Raw genomic sequence first — 19,526 nt, 5'->3', positions numbered from 1 at the left:
AATGTGCTCAGAGATATCTTCAAGGGGGTTTATTTCCAGAAAAAAGATTGAGCTCTAGGACTCCTTTGGCTCTAGGCTCATTTTCAGTATGATGTTTTGGCATAACAAGTATGGTGTCCTGGCTTAAGGAGACTCCAGGTATCAACACCCAGTGCCTTATCTTGTACTAAGTCTGTATGTTAAAAAAAAAAAAAAAAAAAAGCACATCTACAGAGTTCTGTAAATCATATTTAGGCTTACAGTGGGGCTGCCTTGGTGTTACAGCTGTTATATCTCCAGGAGCCAAATAACCTTGTTTTGATGCAATCATGTAAGGCGAGTGATGCAATGGATCACATCTATTAATTCTGAAGCAGAATACCCATTTGCTTTAATTAGATCTACTTAACACCAAATGTTTTATTTCTATAAAGGGAAGTAGAAAGGTAATTCTAAAGAGGGAAACTGTTCATAATGTATATATTTAGTCATCTTAAAATGGATTTGAAGTTACTCAGCCCTTCTCACTCTGTTGTTCAGCTGCTAGATCCAAAAGGCAAGTGAAACAATGGAGGGTTTAGTTATATAAATATGAAGCTGTAGAGTGGGAGGTTGTCTTCAGAACTGTTTCCTATAACCTATAATTGGGTCTCCAAGGAAGTGTAAATTATGCCTGCAGCTTGAGCTGTAGCTAATGCTCTTTGAGAATAATTATTCTGATGGTTGTTGGAGGAGAAAGAGTGGAGGAATAGGTACAACATGTGGACAGCAAGTATAAATGTGGTGTGTATGATAGCTCCACTGTTTGTTTTGTTATGCTAATCAATTCTCATTATAATAATAAGTTAATTAACTGCATTGATTTATTTCTGAGACACCCAGCTTGAGGGTTCTTTCTATTTAAACCTGACCAGACTGGAAGACCTTGAAACAAAACTGCGAGCTGCGGCTTTTGATGTTCAAAAGGTCTTTGTACTCAGTTTCCATATGTGGTGGAGAGGTTACAGTTTGCACTTTCTGAGATGATTGCTGCAAATTATCCACAGCTCTGTTGCTTTCAAATTAGATTGCTACAATATAGGTGGAGTAAAAACTTGAGAGCACTCAGAAATTTTGGTTCGTTCTTTGCGCTTCTACAAAGGAACACTCTGTATGAGGGTCACTACCTTGAAGTCTGCTTACTATTCCCTGGGTCTGATGCAGTGTGGCAACTTGCATTAATAGAAATGAAAGTGCTGTGGGATGCAAGAGATCTGACCTGCAGGGAACTAGGGCTTGAACGGTGTATGGCTGAACCTTGTTGTCTTCCTGAAAGCTGATTTTGGATATCGCAGGTGTGGAGTTGGAGTGTCCAGACTGGGTATCTGTGTCTGACTACTGGATCCACTGCCTTTGAATTTCCATTTTCCCCAACCCGCTGTCTAGTTTTGCTGATGGGATCATAAGTGGAAATAAACACATGGCTTATAAAAAAGGGCTGCAAACCAATTCAGCAAAGTAAATATCTGCTGCTGAAGCTTTTCAGGGCTCAGAGATGTGTGTATATAAACATAACACACACACACACACACAGATGTGTCTCCACGCATGTCACTTTCTAGTGCTGGTGGCTTTTGTGCTGGTGTTCAGGTGCATTGGTCTACTCTGGATGGTAGTTAAAGGAGTAGCGGATGTAGGTGTAGGACTATGCCTCCACATCCCTCACGTGATGAAACTTTGTGGGAGTCTGTTGAATACAATGTGGTCTTCAGAGATTGTTCAGTACTAGCTGATAACTCAAATGCACTGAGAATAGCTCATATCTGGTTTATCCTGCATATAATTGTGAAATAGGGTTTTATTCTGCATATCACAATGAAACGGGGCTTAAATCCAACATTAGGATCCTTGCTAGCCTTTCTAAATTCATGGTCATCTCTTCAGCAGTTCAATGTGATGTCATAAATAATGATTTCAAATGATAAACAGCAGGAGGTAATAAACTTCTAAAAAGTAATTTATGCAAATGTTCCTACCTCCTTCCTACCAATATAATTTCCATGCAAAAATAGAGCATGTCAATAGCTCTCTCAGCTTTTTGCTACTTCTAGAGGTTTTGATAACAATAATGGATTTCATTTGGGCATCACAGTTGCACCATAGCTGAATTTGGCTCCTGATCTCTTAATACGTAAACTGTTGTTTGAATCCTGTAATTCCGTGTTGAATTGCTATTTAGATCCAGAAATTGCATCATTCTCATACGTACAAACAGTGAGTCTCTAGGGCTTCAGACTACTCTTCCCTTCACCCACAGTGCTGTAATAATGATATATTTAAATGAGCTGTCTGCAAAGTACAGGTTCTTAAAACAAATTAACGATGTTGTTTAGAGGCAGCGGTAAGGTAGGAAGGCAAGAAAAATGTTTAGGGAATGGTCTGCAAAATGTACCGTGGGAGTGAGTGGTGTTACAGGATCTGCTGCTACCTGGATCTGGAAAAGCTCTTCTCTTTCCTTCTGCACACTTGCTCCAGGTTACTCTGAGGACTGAGCAAGAAGGGAAGTAGTCTTACTCTGAAGACCCAGTCAAGAAGGGAAGTAGGACGGTGCTATTCATTCTCACTATGGGATTTTTATTCCACCACTTCAGGAAAAATACAACCAAGGCAAGTTAACAGAGGCCTGAATGAATCTGAGAGTCAAGGGCAAGAAAAAAGGCAAGAGGAAAAAAAATATGTACCTTGTAGTGGCCCAGTACATCTTTCTGCCCTGCTGATATGCCAGCATTTCTGGCTGAAGAAGGGGGAGCAGCCCCAGATAGTCCATGAGAAGTGTAGCGACTTCAGTCTGCAGTACGGCAAAGCCTGATTCCAGGGAGCACACTGTGTGTGCAGTTCTGATTAATAACCACCCGCTCCCTGACACAAGTGACTTTGTGCGTAGCTCTCTAAGTGACTGTTTATCCAGGGGACAGGTAAGGGGTTTCTAGGAAATTGTACTTTCCTGGTGATTTTGCACTCTGAGCACGAGCACAGCGCAGTGTGCTTGCTTTGTATTGTTGAAGTACCTGCTGCTTGTGGCTATTTGTAAATATGTATGTAAGGTTTGCTTAATTTCCGGGTAATTGCTTTACAAACCATTCTGTAGTGTATTTATTATGCCAAGCTATCATTAGATTCTTTTGGGAATTTATATTGAAACAGGTTGGGCATTTCCAGGGAGCACAGGTTTTTATTAAATGGAAAAGGAATCAAATAAGAAGCCCAATTAGCTGAACAAGTATGATCTCTGAAGCTACCACATTCAGGGAATCCCTCTTTTAGCAAGATGCAAATCTGTCTCCTGTGCTTTTAATAAAGTCTTAAACATAGAATTCAGTATTAGGACAGGCGAGAGGGTGCTTACTGATTAGTCCTCCTATGAGTAGGAGACCACTTCCAATACAGTATTGCCACGGTGTCCCCGTTATTTTTCCTGTTAATTGTTACGGTTTTTCTTCTGATTTTTTTTATTAAGCTGAGGGCTATATATGTCTTACGTTCATCTCAAGGGAGTTTTAGATTTGAAATCATTATAATTCATTTTCTTGGATATTTAAGACACACTTTGACGTTTACACAATCAAAGCTGTACTTGATGGTCTGTGGTAGTGAGTCTAATACAAAGTTCTGACCTGTGTGTGTGTGCGTGACTCACCCCATGTGTATCTCTGCAACTGCACTGCTTTCAGTAGCATAACTTGGATCTGAATCCTGGGAAAAAAATTGTCCCATGGCATCCAGGGCATCACTTTTAGATATCCTCTAATATTAATCAGCAGTAATGTCATCTACCTCCAAAATCATGACTGTTCCATATTGCTTAATACCACTGCATTTCTCTCTCTCTCTCTCTCTCTCTAAGGTGGCTTTTGTGCAGAACTGAAATCCATGCATGATATATGTTTTCTTAGGGTGAAAATTATTGAAGTTTTCTTTACATACATTTAAAAACATTAAAAAGATCGTTTTGCCCATTGTCAAATTAATGCATTCTTTATACAATGTATTTTTTACTTCACTGGTTTGGAACAAATTAGGAGAATTTAAAGTTCACACGAACGCGCCTGAGGCCACGAGCATTCCATTATATATCATTCAATTGGTATAATTTGATTTAACATTCTGCACTAACTGAATAGTGTTGAAATGTAATAAAATAGTAACTTCAATATTAGCTTTTTTTACCTTATGTGGTGTGTAGACAGAAGTTGTCCTTGCTATGGCAAAGACCTGAGCACTGCTTTTGTTTCCCAGTAAGCCTCTGTTCGCAGAAATATTTTGTGTAAGACTGTGTGCTCATCCATATGGCATGTAGATGAAGGAATAACTGTGAGAGTCATGCATTTCTTGCTTCAGAAAGTAACCTGTCGATAATTTCCCCTTTGGTCAATTTGCGGCATATTATGTAGTCTCAGTATGGAGGTTTTTTTTCTCTCTGTATTAGCCAGATCAAGAACTGGCACTGCTTGGGCAATGCTGTTATGGGAGTAAGAAACTGGTTCAAAGTCTCAAAGGGCTAGAGGCGATTCCCTGAGAAGTCAGTAGATGGTTTCCTATCGACTGCACCGAGAATTAGAGCATGTCCTGTGAGACTTATTTGAGAAGCTACTTGCAAAGTAGGTATTTTGCTTCCTAGCTTATCAATCAAAATGTATCTGTCTTTTTATTTCTGCTGCTGTTATAACTGTCACTTTGTAAGGTGCTCACGGGGAAAACTTGAAAACTGTTTCACCTTCTAGGAATTAGCAATACAATTCACTGGTGCTTGTAGTATGCACCATTTACAAGGAGTAGGAGGGCACTGTCTGCATAACACATCTTGTCTTAGGTACTGCAGTGCTCCTACTGTTTTTACGTTTCTCCAGAGAACCGAGCTGTTAACTGATACCTAAAAGACACACGCAACCATAATTTGGGAAAGCATGGAGAGGTTTCAGTGTGACTAATGTAAAAGTGGTCTGTTGTCCTAGGGTGTAACATATGAAGGTGATTAGCTGCAAGTATTGTAGGTAAAGATGATACTTTTTCAGCTGGGCTCCTTATATTAAGGATGCAAAGTAGAGGAAGAGTTTAAAAGACTTCTACAGCTTTCTGCCATCACAGACATCTTTATCAGATGAATTTTTAGCCTCTTTGTAACTCCTGTCACCAGAAGACACTTAAACAAGACTCAAGTTACATGCCCAGAAGATGAGCAAAGCGTTGGCAATTGCTTGTGTTGCCCTTTCCCCTGGGGTGACTTGTAGCTGAGTAGCACAGGCACCCGTGGGTACCGCCTGTTCCTTCTCACATCTACGTGAACACTCAGTGTTGTATGAAATGCACAGTTAAACAAGTGTGAGGTAGACCATAGTCTGCCACTTGGGCCACCAAGTCACAGTTCTGTTGTAAATGCAACCTCAGAAAATAGTAAACAATATACTTTTTCTTTTATAACAAGATTTGGGCTAAAAAAGACCTAAACCTCATGGAAGCGTTTCTTAGTAAGATGTCCTCTTCAAAGGAGATGCAACAGAACTCAAAGTTTCTTCAAAACATTTATGAATGAAAGTGAACGTATTCAGACATCTGACTGCATAGTGCTTTTATCAGAAGTGGTAATGTAGGAAGGGTTTGGGGTTTGTGCGTCTCCGTCAATGTAAAGCGCTGCTGTTAAAATAACAGTAGCCCAGTTCTGAAAATGGGAAACATGCAGGGTTAGAATTGTGCACCTGGCCAGGGACTGCAGGAGCCATGTCCCAGCTGCAGGTAATACTAAGCACCTGGAAAACACGAGAGTCTCTGGTAACAGTCCAGTGCAAAGAGTAATAGACATCTTAAGATTTAAGGCCACTCTCCTTATTAAAAAATAATTTTAGTTAAGGAAAAGAGCACATTGAACATTGTCAGTCCAGTAGAAAGTTGTCATTATCTTGCTTTTAAAATCTTGCTTTAAGTGAGTTTGCATCATTTAGTTATGGAAAATATTGCTGTTAGTTATCATAAACAGATCACTTGGCAAGGTGAGCATAGTACTGAAATTCTGTTCTCAACAGAATGGAAAAACTTAGATAAAAAAAAGACTTGATAAGATAAGGTAAAAATAGACTGACACACTACTACCACCATCTCTGAAGGACTGGATTCACATCTACAGTAGTTTACAGAAATGTGGTCAGAAACATGCACACTCCTTTTTTAAAAAAAAAAAAAAGGCACTAGACCTTCTAGAAAAATCTAAGTCCTAGCCCAAGAAGTCTAGGAATGAAATAGCAGAGGTGCAAAAATGCAGGTATACAGTTATGGACACCTTCTTGAACTGTTAGTTCTCAGCCCAGGCAAACACTAAGATTCATCCCAGTTGTGCTCAATAGCTAATGAAGGTGGAGCCAGGTTTTGCTGTTCACGGTGCTCGCTTTGCTTTGCTTTAGGGGTGATCACGTTTTGCCACCTGTGGGTTTGTTGTAATAGATGGTTTGCAGTTCTGACTTTTATTTATGAAACTTTTTTTTTATTCTTTACCTTCATTCTGACTTGTTGCTTCTGCTAGCAGCATGTTACTCCTCTTTCACTTCACTAGATAGCATGCTGCACTGTAAAACTAGCATTAGGCAATGTGTGTTTTATGCTTTGATATACCTCTGGTAATGTAAAGCTGGTCTAGAAGAACTGTGGCAAGTATCAAAAAGCACAAGTAGATCTGTAACAAGGGAATACAGTTTAAAGTGCAGCTCAGTTTTTATCAAAGCTGTAAGCCCTAATGAATTCATGGGAATTTGGACATGCAGATATCATTGATAAATACTGAAATAAGTCAACTGAACTATAGTGTATTTCTAGGGATTTTGTTGCTTAGTTTTTCTTGTCTATGTATTGAACTAGATCTTGCCACAAGTAACTTAGGGCTTGAAGAATACCTTAGTTTCCTGGAACTAAGTGTGTCTGTGTGATGTAGAAAAGCCAGCAATACTGAAGTGTGGTTTATATAATTTCCTGGTTCACATGGCTGGTGTGCATTGTTTTATTTGTGATGTTTTTGTTTTTTTAAAAATTCAGGTATCCTTTCCTGCCCTGTGTGCAAACGGACCTGCTTTGCAAGGGATGTAGTTGAAAATTTCTTTCTCAAGGACTTTCCCACTGGTAATTCAGCTATGGCAAAGGTAAGTGAAAACCACTAAGTTGGGTGCCTTGTGAGTTGTTGAAACACTACCAGATGAACACTGTTTGAAAACAGAGCAAACTTCTTATTGAACAACAGACTCTCATACAGTTTGCTTATGCAGCACTGTAATTACTTCACTCCTGGAGATGGACATACTGCCTTCATAGTACTTTTTTAACTTTATTTGAAGAATGAGCTTGACTCTATATACTTAAAATAGAGTCGGTTAAAAAATATTGATACTAGTGGTGTAGGACTGGGTCTGTGACAATATATTAGGAAGATACTGAATCTCTTGGATTCCTCATTGTCCCCTTTCTGCTCTCAACACAAAATAAACAGAAGCAGACTACTGGCTGAATGGTTACACCAAGATTACCCATTATATCCTGTGGGCAATTATCATTTTCTGATAATCTATCTGTTTAATAATAAAAAAGGTCACATATGATAATCTGTTACATGATAAAAAAGGTCACATCATATTTCAGTTTCCCATTGGGGAACAGATGCAAAGGGTAATTGGAAGTCATAGGATTACTACTCTGGCCTTGTATTGACACTGTACATAAATGGATTTAACTTCTGTTAAATACCTAGTTAACAGGCAGGGCTATTCTCACAGTTTTTTAGTTGTTCCTACTTTGGGTCATGAGGAGGAACAGGGAAAGGTGTGTGTTTCTGCCCCCTCTGTTACAAAAGAGTATTCTATTATTTGCATGAATAAGATTGATTTCAGAATGTGGTAGTATTACCTGCAGCTGGGAGTTAAAACAGGTGAAAACTTGTCAAAACTATTCTGTAATCTGCTGACTGCTTTATCCAAAGTGTGATCCAAAGCAAGGGAAGAGTGACAAAGAAAGAAGCAGGGATACTGGACTTCACCTTCTGAATCCGCTCTTGGACCTCAGTCTGTCTCTTTTGCACTTTTGATTCCTAAGTAAACTGGATAGCCACACTGGATATTCAGTTTCAGGGCCTTTGGGTGGAGAGGAACACTTTTTCCATAATGTAGGACAGAAGATATATCTTTCCACTCCTCTTAACTCCTGTAGGGGCAGCAACAATTTGTAGGACAGTTCTGTCCCATGCTTGAGACTGCTTTAAGTTGTGCAAGTGACTTGCCCAGTGACATCGTTGCAAAAAAGTGTAGAGGGGATGTACTTCTTCCTTGTCAGTCATTTCTGTGTTTCATTTTCTCCATTGTTAAGAAGAAAAGAACGTGTAACCTAATCCATGGAGTGTTCTGGAGAAATTAAAAAATTAACGCAAGGAAAGTTTGTTGACATCTTCAGGTGTAAGGTGCTTGAAGAGTGTGACAGAACTTCATCTAAAACAGGAAGAGGTCTCTTCACATGCACTCTTCAAAGAGAAGAAGAAAATTCATAAGATAATGCTGAATGTTTATAATGCACTTATTATACTGGGATTTCTTAATTACCATGACTCGCATCATTTACCTTTCAATGAGAATTTGTGTAGAAAGGGAATCAAATGAGAATATCTAATGTCTTCAAAAGCACTAGATTATTTTTTCAAACCTTTTAAAGAAGGTTTTTCTTTTCTGTAATCCCTTAGGAGTCCTAAGAGCAGCTCAGTAAAGCAGATTTCTCCCTGGAGTACCCCATAGAGACCCCATAGGAGTACCCCAGAGGGACTCGTGAACCTTCTTCATAGTTTTTGGCTTACTTCCTTTTTACTAACAGTCAAGTCATGTATCAGTGAAGCTTGCTTACTGTCTTTTAACACCCCCCCAACACCCCCCCAAAACTAAAGCCATAGTTTCACCATCAGTGATATCAAAAGGAGAAGCACCAGCTCATCCAACTGAGACACAGCTGAACCGCCATCATTTTCTTAACTTATCTAATATGTTCAAATGGGAATCTGTCAAGGCTTGTAACAAAGTGTTTGGAAGCAGGGTGTTTCTCGGTGTGAGATAGTGAAGCATAAATGATAGAATGCGCTATATACCAGCAGCAGGAGTTTCAAAAATATGCAATTCAGAATCTCTTGCCCAAAAGCCCATTTCCACATCATAAATAATTTAACTCTGGGAACACTCTGTGCTCTGCAACTTAAAAGTAATGCTAACACAGTACAGTGTCAATATAAGTTCTAGTCAGACTGACAGCTGAACAGTTACAGGTAAACCTGTGATTAAGCAGTTTTGGTTATTGCAGAGAAGGCAGAGCATCCCTCAACTTTTGGCCTGTTCCCTAAGCTGGCCCTTCATGGGTACATTTTAAATTAGACACTTCTGAGAAGCAAAGCTTGTTATATAAAAAGAATAAATACCCTTGCATTTTGGTTATATAAGTTAGTTATATTAGGCTTTTTGGCTTAAATTATTACATGTACCTTTTGGAAAACATTTTGATATGCAAATGGCTAAAATAGCAGAATGGCTTACACAAATACTTCCCTGCCTAGACAATCAAACACATTTAAAACTTCACTTTGTTGTCTTATTGTCAAGAATTGCCCAATCTCCTTGAAAAAGATTGAGAACACTTAGAAACTCTTGAACAATGAGTTGATAAGAGACCTGTTGTGAAATTCCAGCCCCACTGAAGGGAATCATAAAATTTAAATTAATTTCAGCAGAACAAAAATTTTTCTTCTTGTGCCGAAGTGAATCAGAACTTGACTCACTTGTGTCTCAGACTTTAGGTGGATATAGATGTTCCACTTAATGTTAGAGCCATGATTTAAAACTAAGACAACCAGCAAAGAACTGTGATTGTTCTTCCTTCAGGCTTTCTATTCCCTGAGACACCATGAAGAGAAACTCTTCTATTAAATTTACCAGGGCTTGCATCAGGGCTTATGTGCTGAGTGCGTGCTGCTATATCCATCTCTTCATGTTTCCCATCAGAATAGTTGGGGTGCAATCGTAACTTAACTGAATTGAAGATAAGCTGATGCCCAACAGAAAGGACACCATAGGAAGTAATTTTGCCATCTATTATTACTTGCTTGAGTAGCCCTGAGTAGTAGCAATATTCAGGAACTATGCATAAGTACAGTAGATATATTGTAACCTTGTAGGAAATGTTTGAGTTCGATAAACTGGTGGCAAAGCTTTTACGCTTTGATGATGGTAAAATTACATCACTATGTTCGCTCTGCCCATTAGTACCTATTTGTGCCTATGGTAAGTCAAAAACATTAATATTAGGAACTTTCAAACAAGGTATTTTATGCCTAGTGCAAATCCTTTTTAAAAGAAGTATTATTATAGCTATCTTGAAATAACGCTTGAGTTCATTCTGGACACCAAAGATCAAATTACTTGCTTCATTTACATGCTGCTTTATTCATTTCCCCTTTAGTGACACTTCCAGACAGCATGGCCTATGTAACAAAGGGCGTTTCCTAAATTGCTGAATCAGTAGAGATGATAGTTAATTAAGGTTTCCGGTTCTTTTCATGTTCCCGTGTCTTATGTTTCCAGTTCACCACATGTGATATCAATATATAAATTGAGCTCATTTCTGGTCAGCTCTTTAGAGAATAGGAACACAGATTTTCATTAATAGTATGTAGGTGTCCCCATATTGTTTTCGAAATTGCCTTACCATTGGCATGTTTTATGTATTTTTCTGGTGGTTACACTGTATCAGAGTGGTTCATGCAATGCTAAAGCAAATAGAGCAAGCTCTAATTTTAAATAAAGCAATGTAGATTTAGAGTAGCTCTGCTGAAGTAGCTCCAATTTACGTTCATATACATGAAAGCAGAAGTGTGTTCTAGCCTATAGGTTTTTTAGTTTGTTAATAAATAATTAGTAACGGACAGAAATTAATGAATGACACTGAAATGATATGGTAAAATGCTTCTGCATAATGTTGTGATTAGAAAGGAAATGGTAGATTAAAAAACTTTTTGATGGGCTATGTTTGACCCTCTAACATTTCACATATTTACTTGGCAAGCTAGGCTATCTTTTCTGAGGTAGAAAATATCTATTTATCTATCTACTAAATACATATACATATATATGTATAAAAGTAAGGTGTACGCTCATGTGATGTGTTAAAGCCATCAGTAAGTAGTACAACACTAATGAAAGGGATTACAAAGCACACCACTCATTTTCAAAGGTAACTTTTAACCTAAACCTCCTTAACTGAAATCAGACAAGTCTTATTTCATAGTTTCATGGCTTTTTCAGTTCACAAGAAACAAGTCATTATGATTATTTCTTCTGATTTCACATGTAACATGGACCCTAGAATTTTGCTGAATAATTCTTGCGTCATGTCGTAATTATGCTTCATTGTGCTAGAGCACAGAAAGACAACCAATTTAAGAGCTTTGAATCTTAATTTTATTCTGTTCCCTTTTACAGCAATAACCAGACTCTTAAAATCACTTGAATTGCGTTAGTCTGAGGAAGAAAAATATTAAGCTTACCAATCTGAATCATGGTCTATTAAAGATAACAGTTTGTATGGCTAATTTGTTATCCTTGTATGTAATTGCACTTTTTGTTCTTAGAGCTGCTCCACGTGTAAAGAGAAGAGACCTGCTTACAGTCTCTGTACCAGCTGCAATAAGTGGTTGTGCAGCTCATGTACAGAGGAACATGGACATGGCAAGGAAACTGGAGACCGCTTCCTGTCTGTATCCCTGAAGGGCTGCACAGGTACTGAAGGCACACTTTGAAATTTTGTTTCTTCTTCTATCAGTTATTCAGTTGAAAAAGGAGCAGTTGCAGGCTCTGTGCCACAGACATCATGCTCTGTGTGTGTGACTCAGAAGGATATGTATGTGTTAATGAAAGATTATGTGATTTTTCTATAACTTTAGGGCCATTGCCACAATCAGAATTCCACAGTATTTGAAAAATTTTGGGTATTTGTGTTTCACAGAGACTGTGCCTTTTCAGTCTGTGGGCTAGGGTCTGGTAGGCTATGACAGCAATAGGCCTTGCCCTTTCAGTATTTCTGTCTTCTTTTGGGTAATTTCCTTCAGGAAACTACCATAAAGTACTTCCTGTGCTTATGGACAGGGTGTGGGAGGGAAAGTCACAGGCAGCAAAGGGCTGTGATCGCTATAGGATGTTCCTTTTCTAAGCCTGGAGTGAAAAACATGGTTCCTGTGTGACCACTATATTGCCATCAGCAAGCACAAATGAAGCCCACTGGCAAATATGTCTCATCCCTATACAATGATAAACCACCGAAAGGATTATAATCTCCTATTACTGCTCATTACTTTCTTTACTTATATGCCAGAAATCTGCTGAGGAGTATGCTAACCTAAACTTCTGTAAGCAATTTGTAACCTAAAATAAGAGTTTTGCAATTTTATGCAATGATTTATGCTTACACTTTGCTCACATATGAAGTTATTTGTGCTAGAGAGTTTGTGCTGCGCTAACATTCTTCTTCATAAGGGAGATGAAGGACAGAACAAGGAATAAACATAGGTGTAGCCCACTGATTATACTTTTTTATATATATATATATATATTTTTTTTTTTTTTTTTGGCTTTAGGATTTTGTTTGTAGAAGCCTATACTTTATGCTTGCCATAGAGTTCTTTTAAGTCCTGGGTGTTCACATCAAACAGTTTCAGGCACTTGAGACATGATATGCCATTGCCAAATAGAGTGTAAACAAAACAAAACAAAAGTCTGTAAGAACAGTAATAATAAAAAAAGCACAGATGACATTTAAATGTTTTCTGGGTCTTTTCTAGAGAATAATATAAACTGAAGTCCCTCCAGTCCTCCCTCAAATGCCCTGATTGGATGGACAATATGTTTTTCTTCTTGAGTTGATGGCAAGATAAGGACTGTGGTTTTGAGGCTCCAATTGTTTATAATTTCATTTAACTTTGAGTAAGATTACCAGCTCATATTGTTGACAAATAATGGTAAGAAAATATACCTGTGGCTTAGTTGTGGTTTTGTGTGTGCTGTGTAACTAAAAAGATGCAAACACATAAACTAAAATACTTTCTCATCTTTTTAGTCCTAAATTCTGTGTACTGAAAAAAAAATGAACAAGGGGTTGGTAGTGTATATATAGGCTAGTTAATAAAAAAAAAATGATTGAGGATGTAATCTGTGCTTTTTTATTCTTATTATTTATGTATATATTATTTATTTAGGACATAGATATCCCTTCAGGATATTTCAAAGAAAGCAAATACTAGGATATACTAGAACTCAGGCTGATTTTTTTCTTTCTTTTCTGGAAATAAAGCATCCTCTGCTGTCAGATTCAGTAGCCACCTTCAGTCTGTGTATGGTGTTTCTGAACAACAGCCACCATCTTTGTAGGCCCCTGTAACTATTAAAAGACTCTCTATCCCATTGATCTTGTACCTTTAAACTGTTCTGTCTTTTGCTATTTGCTTTACAAGCAAAAAAAAAGCCAGACTTTGTTTTGTCATCTGAAAAGTGTAAAATTCCCTGGGTCTGAAATGAAGTAAAGTAGAAAAAAACCCACAAACCACCAAACGCATTGAATCCTGCCTATTCCTATTCATTCTGATAAAGAATTTCTTCCTTGAGTGGCAGAACTAAAGGAACATAGCTTCCCTGGGAAACTTTCCTTTCTGCTTCTTTCTTCATGATATCTGTGCTCCGTGTAACACATCTGATCACCCCCTGCCACGCAGAACCTGCAGCTCTCTGTCACGGTTCCCCATCTGCTTACCCTGCACATCCTCTTGCTTCCTTCCTGGGCCATCAACTGCCCACTGGGTGAGACCCAGCCCATGCAGCTGAACAGCTAAGCTGGCTGCCAGGCAGCACCTGTAGCCTGGTGACTCCTGAGGTCATGCTGCAGACCAGTGTGCCAAATTCATGTGATTTTTGAGAACTTTACCCTTCCTTCAAATTTGTATTTAGAAGTTAAGGGCATGGGGAGGAGCAGAACTAGGCTGGGACAGAAAAATGCCATATTGTATAAAAAGAAAACAATTTTAAAGTAGCCTGACTTCTTTTCCTACTGACGCATCCTTTGTGAGTTTGAAGTAAAGGCCCACAAAATGAATGCTGCTGGTAGGGGATTCCCTGTGAGGGCTTCTTGGTATTGGAAATGGCTCCATTCTTGTTTGGAAACAGCTTTATTTTATTCACATCCATAGCATTCTGTAACATCTGGTAACTTGGGGCAGGGATTGTGTTAGTTAGATTTCATTGTTTTGAACATGCTTATTGAGAACTGGAATGGGAAGTTATGAGAGTGGTCTGTGTCACAGTTGTTCAGCTAAAAACTTACTAAACTCCTACATTGAAAAACAGACCTTATTTTTTGAGCATAAAACCAGATAAAGAGCACACACAACATCACTTTAACACACTCCCCTCACAATTTCCCACTAACATTTACCTGTTGTATGGTTGCTCCAGTGTATTCTTGTTAGCTGAACCACTTCTAGAGGTACTATGAAAAATTCCAGTTCTCTTGTGAGTGCCAGACTATTACTGGTGGTTATGAATATGAAGAGATGCTGAGATGTGGTTCACAGATGGGTTAAACTGCATGACTTGCAGTTTTTCACAGACGCTGATTTTTCCTGCCAGTTTAAAAAAAAAAAAAAAAAAAAAAAAAAAGGAACGCAAAAAAAACCTGAAAACTTGCTGGATCTGTGACCACAAGATATGAAAATGTTGAAATCTGCTTCTGCAATGAATTTGCTGAGCACTGGAGAACTAGGTGCTGGGAACATGGACCAAAGCTTCATGACAGAGTAAGCAGCAGTCTTGGAGGAATAATCTCTGAAGAACAAACCTTTCACTGCAGGGCTCTGCATTAGCACTAGGAATAAGTGAACTTCATTAAGTTCAAAGTTCTGCAGAGCTCTCAAACTGCTTAAAGTCATAAAACCAGAATGTCTTCCTCCCTTAGTTCCAACTTTCTTAAAAGGATATTCAGTATTAGTACAGACTCTTTCCTTGCTAAGTGGAAATCTGTGCTTTCCAATTGAGTAGAAACAATCCTTTTGCCAAAACTATGTTAGAAGTAAATGATCTGGTACTGACATACCAACTATTTATAGGCTAGTGCACAAACTGAATAATTTTATCTTTGCTATACTATCCTTTTCTTTCAGTCTCTCAAGGTTGAGTATGAACCTATAAAATCAAAGTTTGAGTCACTGTGAATTATACAAGTTGAGGGAGGACTCTATTAGCCAAGATGAGATTGCTTTTCCAAAGTTGACATCAACTGGTCAGAGGAACAGAGATTTAAAACTTTGTTAATTATTAAAGAGATCCACCTGAGATAAAAAAAAAATACAGGCTGTAGAAAATGGTGACTCAAATGATGTTAATTCAGAATTTAGGGTAACTGAACTTTTGCTGTTCTTCAAGTGAGGTTTTTTTCAGGAAGCTCTGGTCACGATGTCTGCTCCTAGAAAAAACAGGCTTGTGCCCTTGTTTAGCATCTGATTTGTAAGAATTCATCTTATTTTAAAACTGAAGAGTGTAGTCCTGAGCTGAGTATAAAGCAGGTTGAGAATACCATGGCTCAGTGGCAATTCTCACTGATATGCCAATTGAATCAGGGAATTACTAGTGGCAGAGGCTGTGGGTCTGTGTTGTAATTAGATAACATTGATTTTTATCCTTAGTTTGCATTTGAAATCTGCTTGTCTCTTAAATCTCACACAGTACTAAAAAAACCCACTGATTTCTCCGGGATGTTTGCAATCATCCAAAGGCTAAAGAACCCTGCAGAGAGAGAATAATGGAGAAATCCTTATATAAGATTGTGACTAAGCTTCATTATACTTGGACCTTAAAGACCACATCTCATTATAAGTTGGAGTTTAATATGGATAATTTGATCCTGAATTGTCAGAAAAACAGCTTGCATGCTCTGCAGGTGCTGATCACTTAGAGGGGCTTTTCCAGCTCATGAAAACTGAGATAGTTATTATGGGTTTTTTATTTTTCTTTTAAGATATAATGTCTGACTCCATAGGGGAAGAAAAGATGATCTTCAACATCTACCTTGGTTATATATTGGTTATACAACCTGTTTAGTTACATATTATTTGCATTGTCAGCTGCAGGTTTTAATGCAAAAGTACATCTTTGCAGCACAATCAGAAAAAAATTGCTGTTGAGGTGAGTTCAGATTGTACCTTGACAGAAAAAATATTGGAGTGGGCTAAAAAAGCCTCTGATCCAATTTCCTCTTTTAATAATGCTATCTATTAACATTTGATTCAATAATAACATAAAACAATAACCTTTCCTGAAGAATAAAGCATGATACTTTAGTAAATAATTCATAACAATGTGAACTATGTAATGCTGTTACATAAAAATTTTGGCCTAATCTATCACAAATTATCTTCTTGCACATTACATTAAGAAGGAGGAGGGGAAAGCCAATTGAGCTGGAGGAAGTAAATCAACCATCTCAGAAATATTTAGAGTAGATAGCAATCTAAAAAGTAGGAAATTTGGCATATTTTCTTTAGAGCATGGCATGGATTTTCTCCATATTTTCATTTTCTTTTTCAGCCATCAGATTTTTCGTAGCCTTTCTATTTCTATATTGTGCATTTTCCGATTTGAAAATAAAGTGACTGAAGTGGTATAGCTTGCTGTACACTGTGTGCCTGTGTTATTGCAATAGTATCACTTCAGAGGCTTGATTCTATAAAGGGCTCCATTTTGCTACAGGATGAGAGCATGGTCCCTGCCACAAGTTGGTTTTTTTTAAATGTTTGGATGAGTAAGATAGATAGGTTTGGTATGGGAAAACGGAAACATTTTTCTCATGTTATATAAGCAAATAATGATATATAAATAAGTAATGTTTTTATTTCATTTGAAGTTTGTATCAATAAGTGTTATCTAATGATGATTGTTTTGTTTAATTTCTCGTGCGTTGGTAAAGAATAATGGGATAGTGTCTTTGTAGGAATACTTTTGAGGATGCAATCATGTGCTTTTCTTGTTGTCCCTGTATGTGTCCCTATGTGTTAATAATGTTGATGGTTCTGTGGACAGAGGATTTGGACACTGACCTGCATAAATCTGTCACTGTACTTTAGCATTGCTTGTGCTTTTTGACCATTTTGAGAAAATAATATTTTTCACCAGTAATAATGATGGGTGGTCCTTACACTGGTTATAAAATAAGGCTCTGGAGTCTGCGTTTTTTTGGGATCCAAGGAAAGAGCTTCCCCCCTCCCTGCCTTAACTATTAAGGCAGAGGTACTTGTGAATGTCTAACTTCAGTGGAAGGGGTTTTGTTTTGCCATGGTTTAGCAGGTTTTTTTGCATTCTTTCATTGACAGTGTTTCTTCTTTCTAAAACAATTCTACTATATCCAGGAAAGGAGGAAAGAATAGACTGTACAGGAGCAACGCTTCCACTTTACATATCCACTGTCCATTCTCACTTTCCATCACATTACTCTTTAGAAAATCCTTTTAAGAACAGGTTTTAGTGCCCAGTATCAACATTCCCTAGCTGCTGAAGTTTATGTACTGCATTTACAACAAACACAAGTTTGACAAACAATTCCCCATGTGACTTTTTAAGAACAAAGGATTTCCTTACTTCTGCTGTGACTTCAGGTTTATTTAATATGTTTGCTTTTCCACATTTTACAATACAGTTTTGTTGACTCCTTTGCCAGACCAGGGCATTCAAAGTTGTGAGGCAGGTGCCCAAAATCATGAGAGGTATTTAAAACTCAGAGAGTTTAGAGGAGAATATGAATTTGGTTTGATGACTTGTTTCTGAACTCCTCTGATGTGCTTCGTTTGTAGGATGTGTAAGGCCAGGAAAAAAACATAAACCCTGCTTCATATAATCAGATGGTTCCAGGATCTGGATCTTTTAAAAATAACATCAAGACTTTCAATAAAATTGTGAAAGTTTGGCAACTCTTTTTCAGAACTATAATAGTAATCCTTGTCAATGACACCATTGCTTTATATTCCTCAGCAACTGAAGATGAAGGAAACGAGTTTTCCTTATTTTGTCCAGTGCACACTCAAGAGCCACTCAAGCTGTTTTGTGAGACCTGCGATACCCTTACGTGCCGCGGCTGCCTTCTGATAGAGCATAAGGAACACAGGTACCATGCATTGATTGCTTAATCATAGTCCTGTCTAAAACTGTAGCTAATTTAGATTTAAGACTGTTCATCTGCATTTCCTGTCAGCTGAAGTTGCAGGCTAGTCCAATCTTAAAAGCCACAGGAAACACAGTTCAGTTGTGTTATGCCCAAGCAGTGCAATGCATGGGTTACTGCCCTCATGGAATCACTCATTGCTCTCAGCAGTGTGTACCTTCCCAATTGTATTGTCCACCCAGGTACTATGTACGCATGCATATAGTTCCTTGTGATTATGCTCAAAGGCACAAGTTGAACTCAATACTTAGCGTGGTTCAAATACTTCTGTTTGTCAAAGAAAGACATCAAGACCAGAGTTACCAACACTTAAGCATGCTGCTTGCCTGTGGAAGTGTGTGAGCCATGTAAGGAACTGTATATACACAGTGACACTTTTTGTGAGATGAGCCTGCCTATATGAGGGGCAACAAAGTTTAGCTGTCACAGAGAACATTTGTAGTAGGAAAGAAGCAGGGGACCATGTCCAGACAGGTATTAAGGCAGCTGGTCCCCTAAAGTTGTCAACTGATAAGTTGATTACTTATCAACAGAAAAAAACACGGCATGAGAATTTCCCCTTCTTTCACAGGTTCAGACATCTTGACGAAGCTTTGCGAAATCAGAGAGTTATCCTGGAAAATGTCATAACTAAAGTGGAAGAGAAAAAAAATGGGATTCAGGTTTCAGCTAAACAGATTGAAGACAGGTAATTGCTATGCACTTTTTTTCATGAAAGTGGGTGATCAGCAAAAATATTATTTTCACTAAATGTAGGTTAACAGAAGTAAATGCGGATGCTATATTTTTTTTCTTGGAGGATAGGAAATCATAGGAAGATTAAAAATACCAAATTCATGTTTAGAGTGGTACTGACAAGACATGGCATTGTAATACATGATCCCATAGTCCTTATAAGGCATGTGACAACTGACTTCAGAGTTAAGATTTCTTTGTATAATCTGTTTTCAAACTAGAATTTGAAAAGATTAGAAATAAAGACTATTTTTAAAATACCTTATTTCTTCAAGAAACCTCAAATCAAACTGCAATTCCAGTCAAGACTAGTATAAAAATGAAAATATTTCATTATATGAACTGGATTTCCGCTACTGACTATATATTTGTTAGCTGTTGGATCTTTCTTCTGCATTAATAAAACCATTTCTAACACCTCTATACTATTTATAGTCTACTATAAAGTGAAAGTTTTTTTGATACGGCTTCTGTGTGTGGTTGTTGACAAAGAACTTAAGACTGTTCTTGGCATGATGTTTGAG

General features: G+C 37.9%; 1 protein-coding gene across 1 annotated transcript in view; it reads left to right on the top strand.

Moving 5' to 3' along the window:
* The window catches only part of TRIM66 (tripartite motif containing 66), a gene marked incomplete at its 5' end in the record, with an annotated part of 51,719 nt that overhangs the window by 3,991 nt on the left and 28,202 nt on the right, over positions 1 to 19,526 (top strand). The window contains 4 exons of the mRNA XM_082316785.1: positions 7,036 to 7,139; positions 11,645 to 11,792; positions 18,078 to 18,210; positions 18,839 to 18,955. Coding sequence (XP_082172911.1) covers positions 7,036 to 7,139; positions 11,645 to 11,792; positions 18,078 to 18,210; positions 18,839 to 18,955 — 502 coding nt within the window. The remainder of the gene's footprint in view (positions 1 to 7,035; positions 7,140 to 11,644; positions 11,793 to 18,077; positions 18,211 to 18,838; positions 18,956 to 19,526) is intronic.

The sequence above is a fragment of the Platalea leucorodia genome, assembly GCF_965183815.1.
Source record: "Platalea leucorodia genome assembly, chromosome: 7".
Lineage (NCBI taxonomy): Eukaryota > Metazoa > Chordata > Aves > Pelecaniformes > Threskiornithidae > Platalea > Platalea leucorodia.
Note: the sequence above shows the minus strand (reverse complement) of the source record. Positions and strands in the feature narration are given on the sequence as shown.